A 13,637-nucleotide genomic window follows, 5' to 3' on the forward strand; every position below is an offset into this window, starting at 1 on the left:
TGGACGGATTTTTGATGAGGAAGAAATAATTTGTTGATATTTGCGATACGTCTTGTCTTATAAGTGTTATAAAAACATATCTTAACCTGAACTTAATCTTAAATTTTCTGAATTCTATCTCATTTATCCATCATATTCCAACAATTATATTTTAGATTTGTGTCATTTAACTTCTTATTTTACAATCAAGTATTATTGCCATAAATGAGAGTGTGACTTAATGATATGTAAAATCGGCCTGCCATACCCCATCAAGAGTTACCTCTCTGCTAGTCCTACGTTTCTTTGTGCACGTATCCTTCCGGCTTGGAGAGCAGAGCAGCTGTAAACCCTCATTCAAAGTGGTTTTGAGTGTTTGACCTTCACGCACCCCCACAGTGCGTGATGTCAGAAGAATTTCACTTTTCGGGAATCATTAATGTGTATTTTTATTCTGCCTTTTCGTCATCATCATCCATTTAGCAGGCTAAAAGTGTGACGGACACTTATATGGGATGCATTTTGCCCACAGTGGCTCATTTGCTGATAACATGATAAACTCTCGACTCTACGTGTGCTGCGCGTTCACAGTGCTGCGCTGTGATTGGCGGAGACGCATGCTCCGTTCAGTCCGGTGAACGCGCGGCGCTCCTGCGGGTTCATATACCCGCGTTTCTCTGCCGCACTAAACTGACCACACTCCTGCAAACAAACACAGTCTAGTAAAGCTATCGGGAAAATAAAAATAATAGTAACAATAAAAGATGATGGTGAATGTGACTGCTGCGATGTTTCTGCTGCTGGGCTGTAATCATCTGCTGGCCATGGAGCTGCATGATCATATCCTGGAGAAACAAGGGAGCCAAGTCAAAAAGCGCCTCTCCCTGCAGAGCACAGGTGAGTTCACACCGCAAAGTTATATTTTAGTGAAAATGTTCTCCTTTGGATTTGACATTTGAATGCTTCTTGATGTGCATGAAGGGCACTCTGATCCATGTGCTCATTATCATAGCTTCTTCTGCTTTAAAATGATGTGACCTGCTAAGTCAGTGAGCAACCAGGGATCTGAAACCTGAGGCTGTGCCTCTTTATATTCAGCTCCGGGCTTCAGTGACTCCATCCTGCCCAGGATCGTTCCCTCTGCACCAGGTGTCTCCGCTGCACCACAACCGGCTACATTTTAACTAAAACCTCAACCAGACAGAGACAGAAAAGTCTTTTTAACAAGTACTTGTGTTTAAGCATTGAACATTAGAACAAAAAATATGAAAATAAGTCATTTACCTGTAGTACTGAAACAAATTATAGCCTTTCTGTACATTTTGTTGTTTCCCATGTAATATGGCACAATGAAAAACAAAGTATTATCGAAACCTCTTTAAACGTCTAAGTACAGATATCTGAGCTTATATGGTGTTAAATTTGACATACAGTTTAATTAAACTTTGAGGATTTTTGTGAGTCTATCCACCACTAATATAAAGTGGTTTCTTTGTAGAGTCAAAATGGAAGGAGTTTGTAGCAAAATGGCAGGGCCGGATTTACAGGGATGTGGGCCCTTGGGCTGGAGCTGGTTTTGGTGCCCTATGCACTAAGAAAAAAATATTTTACTAATGCAAATGACAGCACAGTAATAGGTAGTCTATATGTCAGCAGTTCTGAACTGATTTATTGCAGACTTGATATGTCTTCTACCCAATAAATCCATATTGTTCCCAAAAAAATCGACTATAAATTTATAATTTAAGAGTTTTATATCAAGTGCAATGGTAGGGAAGCATAACTGGAGGAAAAGCTGATCCCAATATAACTGCTTAACACTGTAATCGCAATATCAATCAGCATTTTCTCTTCATTTTTCTTATTCACATTATCGCTACCTATCCCTGAGAACGTTAGCATCACCGTCTCTAAAAACTATATGTGATGTTGCCGTCAAAGACAGTTGAAGTCCATCCCAGTTGGCATATATATTGCTAGCATGCAGAGTGTGAAAGCCCCTGACTTGAAATATACTGCTCAAAAAAATAAAGGGAACACTTCAGTGTTCACTTAAATGTTAAAGTGTTCCCTTTATTTTTTTGAGCAGTGTGTATTAGCTCACCAAGTATTGCATTGCAAATATCCATTTTGCAACTTGCAAAAGTATTCATACCTTTTGAACTGTTCCATATTTTGTCACATTAAAGCCATAAAGATAAATATATTTCATTGGAATTTAATGTTATATACAACTGTGAAGTAGAAAGAAACTTATACATGATTCAAAACACAAAAACTGAAAAGTGCAGAAGGCAAAAACATTCAGGCGCCTTTTCTGTGAGAGCAACCATTTGCCGTCAGAAGTTGGCCGACGATTGCTAATGACTTGAGTCCAGCTGTGTGTAATCTAATCTCAGTTCAAATCCAGCTGCTCTGGGACGCCTCAGAAGTTATGACAATACTGGGGAGCAATCAGCATCATGAAGTCCTAGGAACACACCAGACAAGCCAGAGATAAAGTTATGGAGAAGTTTAAAGCAGATTCAGGCTATAAGAATACTTCCCAAGCTTTGAACATCTCATGGAGCGTTGTTCAATCCATCATCCGGAAATGGAAAGAGTGTGGCACAACTATAAACCTACTGATATATATTTATGTTTGTGGTTGTAATGTAACAAACATAGCTAATTTCAAGGGTACAAATGCTTTTGCAAATCACTGTATTTATTTATATTGCCAAGAAATTAAATGTCAGCTGGAAAGTGAAAACTAGAGTTGCCCCTAAAAACTATATCTATATATATATATATATATTCCCCTTTTTTTGTGTGCAACTCTAGTTTTCATTTTCATCCTGACATCTGATTTCTTGGCAGCTCCTTTCATTTCTCTACTTTCTCCACCCTTTCTGCTCCAACCAACTGCTCAAAATGTCCAAATTAGCTCTTGAGCACATCACGTTCTGCAGGAACTTGTTGGGTTCCTGCCCTTGCTGAGGGACTTTAGATCTCTGTCGTCGTGCTGATCTCACTGTGTCTTTTCTCTCTGCCTAAGCTGACATCCAGAGCTGCCTGGTGAGTTCAGGGGATGTCGGCTGTGGGATGTTTCAGTGTTTCAGCAATAACTCCTGTGAGATCCAGGGCCTCCACCATATATGCCTCACTCTGCTGCACAACGCAGGACGCTACAACTCCCAGGTGGGAATCTGACTGAGCTCATGTCACGCTCTCAGACACACAAGTGAGAGTCATCTGCTCGTCATCGCAGCCCTCACAGACGGACTGAAATTAAGTTCAACTTCAGGCAGGAGTTAGAGAAAGCAGATCTGGACACACGTTTTTATTTCATTTAATCCCATCAGTCGTTAAGGTCGTTTGTTAGGAATGTTTGTTGTATAAAGAGCAGGGTATGGTTGTGGATGGTAGCATTGGTTACAGAACGATCTGAGAGGGCATCTGAAATGGGAGAAGGAACAGTATGTCCACTTTACTAGAATAGAAATTTACAAGAAAGGGAAGCAAGTTCTTCTTGTCCTCGGAGTGATGAGGAGCAGTAGATGATGTTCTTTCTGCGTATCCTTTTCAGACGTATTCATAACAACAGCTAGGGGATATTTATTGGAAAAAAAAACAGTATTTCTGTATATCAGCTATGAGTTGTTTATAAATTTCAGTCAAGTCTACGATCCGATTAAATTACACACAAACAGCTGTTGTTTTTATGTCTCTCATGAACACACCAGGTCATCGTGCATGAAGCAAGCAGGGTTTTACACAAATGATTAATTTCTCCTGAAACTACTTAGAATCAGATGTGAGAGTTAAGAAAATGAACCTGAGTGAAGTTGAGCCCATACATTCTTCAGATCAAATGAAGGTGGTGCCAAATATTTGTGCTGCAAAAAATGTTTGCATCAATAAATGTTTCCAGAGCAAGCCCCCCCACACTTAGAAAATCAAGCACATTTGGTGTCAATCAAACTTGCTACAGAAATTTTAGCTGCACAAACAGCACAATTAATTAACAAAACAAATTTCCGCGCAAGCGTTTGATGTTAATTCAAAGAACTTCATTCCATTTAGCTACAAATGTATTTGCTACAAACAGATTAATGAATAGAAATCGGACTTGCCCATCTAGACACTGCAATTATATTCCATTTTTCCTTACAAATTTCACCAAACTGCAGATTTGGTGCTGCATCAAATTCTTCATCCAGTATTTGCGTTGTCTTCCAGTGTTGTTGTGTTGGTCACCCCGACTCAGGATGCAACAAACAAATGTGGCCTAAACAGCACAAGATGTATTGTTACAACTGAAAAACCACAAATGTCCTTCTTACTTTTTCTGCCTGTCATGTCATGTTTGTCTCCTCCAGGGCAAGTCGTACGTGAAGGACGCACTGCGATGCGTCGCGTTGGGACTGCGGCAGCGTTTCAGCTGCGTGAGCCGGCGTTGCTCTGCTGTGAAGGAGATGATGTTCTCGCTCCAGAGAGAGTGCTACTCCAAACACAATCTCTGCCTGGCTGTGCAGGATCACCTGGACACCATGGGGAACCTGGTCCAGTTCCAACTCATGTTTCCTGCAGGGTGAGAAAGGCACGCTTATTCATTACAGCTTCTTTGAGCATGAGAAACACTTCACCATTTTAGGAGGGGTTGGAATCATTTTTGTTTATCCTAATGGCCCTAAAACAGGATAATTTTAGATTAAAACAACTACAGATCGCATCAGTGAGCTATGAAAATATCTGGTTTCCGCAGTTTGAAGCTGCAACAAGGCAAAATGTTGAAGCTCTAGGGGTTTGAATACATTTGAGGTTTGATCCCTGTACTGATTTTAACCTAAAATTAATTAATTTTATTAGTTAAGACTTTCCACCAGGTGCTTTCATCTTTTCATCAATGGAAAGTTTGGTAACACTTCATTGAAGGGGTGTGCATAAGACTGACATAACAATGTCACGAACACGAAGGAGTTTTTATGAACGTTTATGACTGGGGTCATGAAATGTCATTCGGTAAATAATGACACATTTAATGCTAAAGGACTTTTAATGCCAGTTTCAATGGGACTTTGCGTTAAAAATGTCAAAATTGACACTATTAATGGATGTTTAATGCAACTTTTAGACCAACTTTGCATTAAAAGTGTCATTATTTACTAGATGACACTTCATGACAACAGCATTTATGAAGACTCCTTCATGCTCATGACAGGTTTTATGCCAGTCTTATGCACACCCCTTCATATGAAGTGTTACAGAAAGTTCCTGCCAAAAAAGATTTCCTGCTTATTTTATTCTGTTGGATTTTTTTTTATTTTAAAGCATTCTGGTCTTCTGTGGAGGAAGGATCGTCTTTGAGCGTTTTCTCTGTGAATGAATTCCCAACAGGCCGTACGTTGAGCTGATGAACTTCCTGCTGAAGTGTGGAGACAAGATCAGGTCCTGGGTCGGTCAGCGACTTCGGGGGCAGTGTGAGCAACACTGGGGGGCGCTCTGCAGCACCTTCACCAACATCTGCCCCCTCAGTCAGTCAGATGCTCTGGGGCTTCCCACCAGCCCAGCACCCTCCATCCCTGGACCGGTTACCCCCACTGACCCCCTGCAACAGCAGCCAACCAGAGAGGTCGAACTAGAGGACGTGACCCCTAATTGGTCGACAGACAATGCTACCCAATCCGATCTCTTAGCATCCTGAACTGTCTTATATCAAGAGTTACACAAGGTGCACACAGGGTAAACCAACATTAAGCACTTATATTACCAGTAGAATAAGTAAAAGATGTAGTTAGACGAGTTTTCTGTGTAGTGTTGCCAGTGAATGCAAAAGCAGCAATACTTATTCAGTGTGTGGGTGTTTTTGTTTTGTGCAGATTAATATTTTCTCTGGACATATACAGGATGAAAAGCCATTAATCTACCTCACATCAATATTACATTTCATCAGAGGGAAACAAACACGTTCAGTTCACGTGTGTCTGATGGCTTTAAGACAGAATTAAAACATTTTTAGTCTGTTTTGGTTTTTGTCATGTTGTGCATCATGCATATAGTTAAAGACAAGCTTCAATAATCCACCTTAAACTCGTAATAATCTTAAAGACATCTGAAGTTATACAATCTGTTTTATACAACTGTTTTGCTCAGGCCATTTTCTTTATTTATAGAGTCACAAAGCAGATGGCTCCAAATGCATCTAGAGGCAAAGATGCCAAGAAAGTTCAGCATAATGAAGTAATTACGCCTATTTTTGTGTCTTTGTCGTCCAAACTGGTGGTGCTGAAGTGTTCAGAGATATAAAACAGTGTTTTGCAACTCAAAACATTAAAAACATCTAAAAAGAAGAATCCTGTCAGACGGTGCTTTTAAAACCAGCAAATGATGATGTACCTTGTAAAAAAATTACAAATCCCAAACAACAGTTTTAAGCACAATTTTAATAGTTTAAATAGACATTTTTTTGACATAAATAAAAAGCAGACCTTATTGTGAGTGAATATTTTTCTTTAATTGGTTTAAAACTCAGATTTCAGCACATGGTGTCTTTTCCTGTGTAATGAAAACAGTTCTTGTTTTTGAGAATGCAAGTGTTTGCTTTGACTGTAAGCTACATAAATATAAATAAATATGGGCAGACTTTCACCAAAGTGCATGCATGTCCAATTTATTGTGTAAAAATATCTGAAAGCACAAATTAAGAAAACATTTTAAGCAGAAATGTGTCATTTTACTGATAATCTAACCCAAATAAGCATACAGGTAGTCTGAGATTATTTATACCACAGCCAGATTTAAGTTTTTCTTAATTCAATCATTTGTTTATGATGGGAAATCTCACAAATCTCCCAAACATCCATCTTGTTTTTCTCCAGGCTTATTTTGACCCTTCAACATAAATCAGTAGAAAAGCCTTTATTGGCGTTACAATTCAACTACTCTTATAATTGCTGGCAATATGTTATAAATAGTATTTTAACCTTTTTGAGCTTGTAAAACACTTTCGTTTATTGCACCATCTATAGATTCTCTATATGTTCAAGTCACGACTTGGAAACATTATTTCTTACAGACCGCAACACCAATGCTGAAGGAATTTGTTTGAGCTACAACATGTGATTTCTCTTTGAAATAAAAAAAAAAGTTTAAATATTGTAGCACTTTGCTTCCATGTCTTTTTAATTCCTCCTGCATAGATGTTAAAAACTAGAAATGTAACTGAGCAGAAAACATGTGTACAGCATGTTTCTGCATAAGTTTGACAAATCACGACACATGATGGAAAACCTCCAAGTTTGTTCCTGAAGCTCCTTTCACAAGACTTTCCTGTGATGTGAAATAATGTCAAAACATTATTGTGGAGATTTTTTTTTTTTGTCTTATTAAAATGAAGAAAGAAAGGCACATCATATGGAGTCAACATTCACCTTTGGACCAGTTAGCCAGAAAACTGGCATGAAAACATCCAGGAACAAACTGAAGTTATTACATTCTGTTGCGGATGCCAACCAAATTTTTGCTTTTCTTTCTTTCTAATTTGAAGAATTTCTAAATGTCCCAACAGTTATTCCAGTAAGTCCAAACGTTGTTAACAATCAGGCAGTGTGCAGCCTTAGTCCTCACATTCTCAGCTGGTTTTTGTAAACTAACCTCCTGCATCCTAAGCAAGGTAACATCTTATATTCCTTCTTCTCTAACCAGGTAGTTTCTGCTCTGCTGTTCCTCGTCTTACAGTCCTTGCAGGGATCTCGTTACGAGGCAGATGCAGAGCCAGCCGGCTCATTAAACGAAGGGGATGAGGCGTTTCTTAAGGATGTAGAGGACGGTGGCAAAGAAAAGCGCTAAAGCCAAGAAGATGAGCAGCTTGTCTGTGAGCTCCCTGCGGTTGTACTTCAGAATCAGTTTCCTCCCCAGGTGGATGGTTCCCGTCATGTTTTTGAACTCCTCGTTGGCCTCCTGCACTGTTTTAGAGGAGGTGGCTGCCATGACGATGAAAGAGGAGAGGGATTAGTGATCGATAAACTGGACAACACACAAATTCACAAAAAGATGGGGGATTTTTAAAATGTTTCTTTACCCAGAGTGCCAATGGTGTCCTCGCTCTGCTTCACCTGCTCTGACATCATCCTGCTGATGGACATCAGACTCTCCGTGATGTTGCTGCTGCCTTCCACTAAACTTTCTTTGGTCACTTTTCTGACATAAGGACACACACAGGCCACAGCAGGGAATCAATTAATCAATCAATCCAGTTTATTTCTTTAACACATTTCAGCATCAAGGTGGTTCAAGGCCTTACAGAATAAAAACACAAAAATTACAAATTTATAAAGAAAACACGATACAGTCAACAATTTGATGAGTATCATCACCAAAATAATGTTAATAATTATTATACACCATAACATCAACAATAAATTAAATGCATCTCTAGATTGTTAGTCTAGATTCATGCAGATGACTTTAACAGCACATTTTCTAGGGAAAATAAAGAAGTGTGGAAATGCTTCATTTCATCAACACCCCTGTGAAAAGTGGTGATGGCAGCATCATGCTGTGAGAATGCATCTCTTCAGAAGTTAATTAAAGGAAAACCGAAGAAGAAAACATGTTAGAAATAGAGCTGCAACCAACGATTAATTGGATAGAAAAAAACATGCAGATTTTTTATTTGACAATTTAAACTTATATTATACAACATTAGAAATAGAGTTTTAAAAATACAAGCAATTCAAATTGTTTTCAAATGAGAAAATAAACATTTTCTGGCCTACAATGCAATAGCATAGCATTCCTTTAGTGAACACTTGATCACTAAAGGATGAATCTGCAGCTAAAGAAACAGCTCTGCCCTTTCTGCCTTTCTTAATATCGATAACATCAGAGCTAATCTCTTCACTATGTTTTCAATTATTATGAATTTTTTTATCTTACATGAAACAATTAGCATTTTTTTAAAGTTTTGGTTTCATTACAGCTTTTTTTGAGTCTGCATTCTCCGTTTAACAATTAACTGATTGCAAAGTTAGTTAATTATTTCAGTTGATTCATAAACATTAATCTGACTAATCGTTTCAGTCGTAGTGAGAACCAACCGTAAACACACACACGCACACACACACACGCACACACACACACACACATACACACACACACTCACACACAGATAGCATGTAATGGTTTCAGTCAAAACACATTTATGTCCAGACATAAATTCACCTGAGAACCTGAAACAAGATTTAAAGCTCAGGTGCTTTTTATAGTCTGACTGAGCTATTCGCATAAAAGAAGAGGCATTTAAGAGACATACCACAAGAGGCTTGTAAATACAAAGGCAGCAAAAATGGTTCCAGAACAGACCGAACTCAAAGACTTTTACATCAATGTGTTGGTCCATTACATTGAATTAAATCCAAATAGCACACACTGTTGTTTATAGCTTTACAAATGAGCAATTAATGGAGATCTACCAGATCTGAAAATGAAGTATTGCTCACCTCACTGTCTAATACGAGGAACAAGCCTGAACAGAAACTTTACAAAGTAAAACCTTGCAAACAATTTTAGAGAATAGGCACCAGCTGCTGGTCTAACGAACCTCTATAAAGCAGGAGGTTTAGCAGCTTGGTCCTCTGAGGCATTCAGGCATGTGTTTAACACATTGCTAAGGAGGAAAGGCATCCGCAGTGTGATTAGAGATCTTTGAATGTTTTGTAGAAAGAGCTTCAATTAACAACAAAATGCTCAGCGACCAGGTTTAGCACTTCGAAAGCCTCAGCAGAACTTTACTGACCTCTGTCTGGTGCTCGGGCTTTCTCCTCCCTGCAGAAGCTCGTCTTTTTCCATGTTGTCTATGGCGAGTTTACAGGCCAGGTTGGCTTTCCGCCATGCGGTCTGGTTGCTGGAACCCACAAAAATATCAGAACCAACTTAAACAGTTCCTGCAAATCCTTCCAATTTGAATTTACTGTAATTATCTACAGCTGTCAGGTAGGTAATGTGAAAACTGCAAAAACCGGATTGATGGATACAATGAACAACCAAGTTTAAAAGCCTCATGTTTCATTTGATTGATTGTTTTATCTGCCCCTCCAAGCTTAGCGCTTCCATTTACAACAGTCACATATACGACTGGAAAAAAATAAGACCACTTAAAATAATCAGTTTCTCTGATTTTACTTTTTACAGGTATATGTTTGAGTAAAATGAACTTTGGTCTTTTATTCTATGAACTACTGGCAACATGACTCTGAAATTCCAAACAAAAATGTTTGCAGAAAACGAGGAATGGTCAAAATAAGGAAAAGATGCAGTGCTTTCAGACCTCAAATAAAACAAAGAAAACAAGTTCGTAATAATTTAGAAACAATAATACTAATGTTTTAATTCAGGAAGAGTTCAGATATTTGGTGGAATAACTACGAGGTTTTCAATGGGGTTCAGTGCAATAGGCTCTTCATTTTTTCCAGAGCTGTAGTTATATACTATTTTGTCAATAAAAGTGAATTATTTGCAATAAGAATTACTGTGTTTGTGTCCAGACACCTCAGCATTTGGCGTCGCTGGCTCTCCGTCTCCGTGAGGATGGACAGTCTGTTGGATTGTGTGTCTTGCTCCTGAGCCATCTGCTCCAGATCCTGACAGCAGCAAAAACATGGCTTCCCTTGACACATTTCCATTTCTAAAGTAAGAAGCTCCAACACAGTTTGTATGTGGGGCAAAGACCTGACCTGTATCCTGAGCCGCAGCTTGTTGAATTTCTCTTTGACCCGAGAGTTGAGCTCTGCGAGAGCAGAATGAGGTCCAGGACAATTCATGATGTCCTGCAGATACAGAAAAACATAAAGGTGCAAAAATAAAGGCCTGTGAAAGCAGAAAGGTTAAATTATACATGTGAAGTTTAAAATGTTTTTGTGAGCAGAATGACAAGATTATAGATTGTCACAAATTCCGTCGTGGTGAAGAGAGATCTGAGTCAAAAAGCGAAGCTCTCGATTTACCGGTCGATCTACGTTCCCACCCTCATCTATGGTCATGAGCTTTGGGTCATGACCAAAAGAACGAGATCACGGATACAAGCGGCCGAAATGGGTTTCCTCCGCAGGGTGGCTGGGCTCTCCCTTAGAGATAGGGTGAGAAGCTCGGTCATCCGGGAGGGACTCAGAGTAGAGCCGCTGCTCCTCCACGTCGAGAGGAGCCAGTTGAGGCTCGGGCATCTGGTCAGGATGCCTCCTGGACGCCTCCCTGGTGAGGTGTTCTGGGCACGTCCCACCGGGAGGAGGCCTCGGGGAAGACCCAGGACACCCTGGAGGGATTACGTCTCTCGGCTGGCCTGGGAACGCCTTGGGATTCCTCCGGAGGAGCTGGAAGAAGTGGCTGGGGAGAGGGAAGTCTGGGCCTCCCTTCTGAAGCTGCTGCCCCCGCGACCCAACCCCGGACAAGCGGAAGAAAATGGACGGATGGATGGACAAATTCTGGCTGTCATAAATCTTAAACCAACCAATTTTTTTGAAATATAACTTTCAAATAGTGATTTCAAGCTAAAAATGTATCTTTTTTATCATTCTTTTAACACATGCATGGAGTGTTACTATGTTGTTTTGATTTTTTAATGCATGTTTAAGGAATCCATTAATGTTCAGTGGCAACCATTTGGGTGAGCCTAAACATAGTTACTTGGTATAAAATAGAAATATGTGCCTGGAAAATATATTTTAGAAGTTTAAATATAAAACTAGAACTCCACATAGTATTTAATACTAGTAATCATTGTATTTATAATCTGTGCAATATTGTAAACACAAAAAATGTTGAATATTTATAATTCTTTCGCAATTCTTTTTAATGAACAGGAAAATGTTTATTGGTATTGAGTCAAATTTTATCATTTTTGACCAGTTTTTTTCTCTTTTTTGCATCTTTCCACTTGTATTTTGATTATTAATCACAATAAGTCCCCAGTATTTGATGTTGGAAGACATTCTTCACATCACCATGATCTTTTGCACGTTATTCTTTGGTCTTTTCAGATATTTTCTTTATTATTTTATATTTTAAACTAAAAAGTGTTGGTTTGTTGGTTCAAGGTATTTACATAGGAGTGTGATAGTGGGAGACAGATGTTGCTTTAAAAGTTGTCAGAAAGCTTTCGCGAAAAAAAAATGAAATAATCACAAAAATAGAATAAAAAATAAGCTCATTTCATGTGGTGATGAAACAGCGGCACAGAAAATTATTCTTATTAAAACAAAAAGACAAATATGATTGAAGTTATTCCAACTAACTGATGCTAAGCTAACTTCAATAGTCAACATTTAGCACCACCTGTGTGGGTTTAATGTCAACTTCTCCCAGTAACACATGGAAATCACCATAAACAACAACTGAGCTCTTACCTGAGTGAGAGCCTTTATCTCCAGGTCGTATTTTATTATTTCTTGTCCGCAAATTCGGACGTTTACGTCCTCCGAGGACGCCATTGCTATTTTGGTACGGAAAGCTGTAGGGCTTAAAAGAGACCAATCCACTTTAGGCGAAGCTTTAATCTAATTGGCTGAGGCCGTTTCGGTCTTCCTGTAAATATTATAAAATATCTAATTTTGAAGTAGATTTCTGAGTGGTTGGAGTATTGTTTCATGTGCTTTTAAAAATAATTAGAGCGGTAAATATATGGGGAGAGAGGAAAAAATGCATTTAGAAATCTCTTAAAAATGTTTAGCATCTGTTGCTTATCAAGATAACACTTTTATTATACCTCTAGAAATGTATTACATGGCTGCCAGCGAACATTAAACCCATTGGAAGCAGTTGTTAGCAGCAACTTTCTTTCTTTCCATAAATCAAAGTAACAAAAACAATAACGGTAAATTGTGCTATAAATTATTCAGCATATAATTGCTCTTAGTCTGTTTAATTTATTCACTAGTAATGTTTGTGGACCTGAAGATGTTCAGGTTCGTCAGATAAGCAACCACTATTTTAAACCCTTCTTTATTAATCTGCTCATAAATGACACTGATTGCTATAAATTATACTGTATTTGTTAAGTATAAAACTAAATAAGATTTCTACTACAGGAGTGATGCATTTAAATGTTTGCTTCCATTTAAAAAAACTATGATACTGTAAAACGGTTTTGATCTGCCACTTTGTATGTTAATCAGCACAAAGGGGGCAAAACTTTAAAATAAATAAATAAATAAAAGTATAGTAGGTTTTTTTAATATTTTTTTTTCCTGTACGTTAGCTGCTTTTTCACTTTTTTTCTGCGTCAGTTTTAGTGAAAATTATGTTCTTTATGTACAAAAAAAAAAGCCAATTACAAATTGATATTTATTCCTATTTTGTCTTATTGCTTAATATAAAGAAACTAGACGTGGCTCTGAATTTTCACAGTGTTTGTGAAAGTCCACAAGTCTTTTTGTTGTAGAAAACATCGCTCCCTGCCCTGGGCAGAATGGACTGAGCAAAAAAATTATCTACCATCTTCTCTCCGAAATGAGTTTTCTTTTAACTACACACTTAGAAGTAAGTGTGTCCAAGGATCAAAAGGTGGTAAATCCATGGATTATAAGGAATCTGAAGTGTATTTCATATCCTGACACATACAGGTCAAGCCTGATATGTATTATTCTATGCTCTACAGACTTATATTCAAACTTATGTTCTATACT

The 13,637-nt window shown here is 38.3% G+C and overlaps 2 protein-coding genes across 3 annotated transcripts; one reads left to right on the forward strand and one right to left on the reverse strand.

The window, feature by feature from the left end:
* Window positions 1–581: 581 nt before the first annotated feature.
* stc2b (stanniocalcin 2b) lies at window positions 582–6,619 on the forward strand. Its single transcript, XM_008427473.3, has 4 exons — window positions 582–876; window positions 3,017–3,159; window positions 4,341–4,552; window positions 5,359–6,619. The coding sequence occupies exons 1-4, from the start codon at window positions 744–746 to the stop codon at window positions 5,663–5,665; spliced, it is 795 nt and encodes a 264-aa protein (XP_008425695.1). The 5' UTR covers window positions 582–743; the 3' UTR covers window positions 5,666–6,619.
* A 222-nt stretch (window positions 6,620–6,841) lies between these two features.
* Window positions 6,842–12,498, reverse strand: bnip1b (BCL2 interacting protein 1b). 2 transcript variants are annotated; one of them, XM_008427468.3, is made up of 6 exons: window positions 12,360–12,498; window positions 10,695–10,787; window positions 10,510–10,601; window positions 9,758–9,865; window positions 8,042–8,160; window positions 6,842–7,943 (listed from the first exon to the last, which is right to left on the reverse strand). In XM_008427468.3, exons 1-6 carry the CDS (start codon window positions 12,441–12,443, stop codon window positions 7,747–7,749), a joined length of 693 nt encoding a protein of 230 aa, XP_008425690.1. In that variant the 5' UTR covers window positions 12,444–12,498; the 3' UTR covers window positions 6,842–7,746. The 2 variants fall into 2 exon arrangements, with proteins under 2 accessions (XP_008425690.1, XP_081471743.1); XM_081615617.1 differs by having other exon boundaries at window positions 10,510–10,787.
* Between the last annotated feature and the right edge of the window lie 1,139 nt (window positions 12,499–13,637).

The sequence above is a fragment of the Poecilia reticulata genome, chromosome 14 (genome assembly GCF_904066995.2).
Source record: "Poecilia reticulata chromosome 14, P_reticulata-male-v2, whole genome shotgun sequence".
NCBI lineage: Eukaryota > Metazoa > Chordata > Actinopteri > Cyprinodontiformes > Poeciliidae > Poecilia > Poecilia reticulata.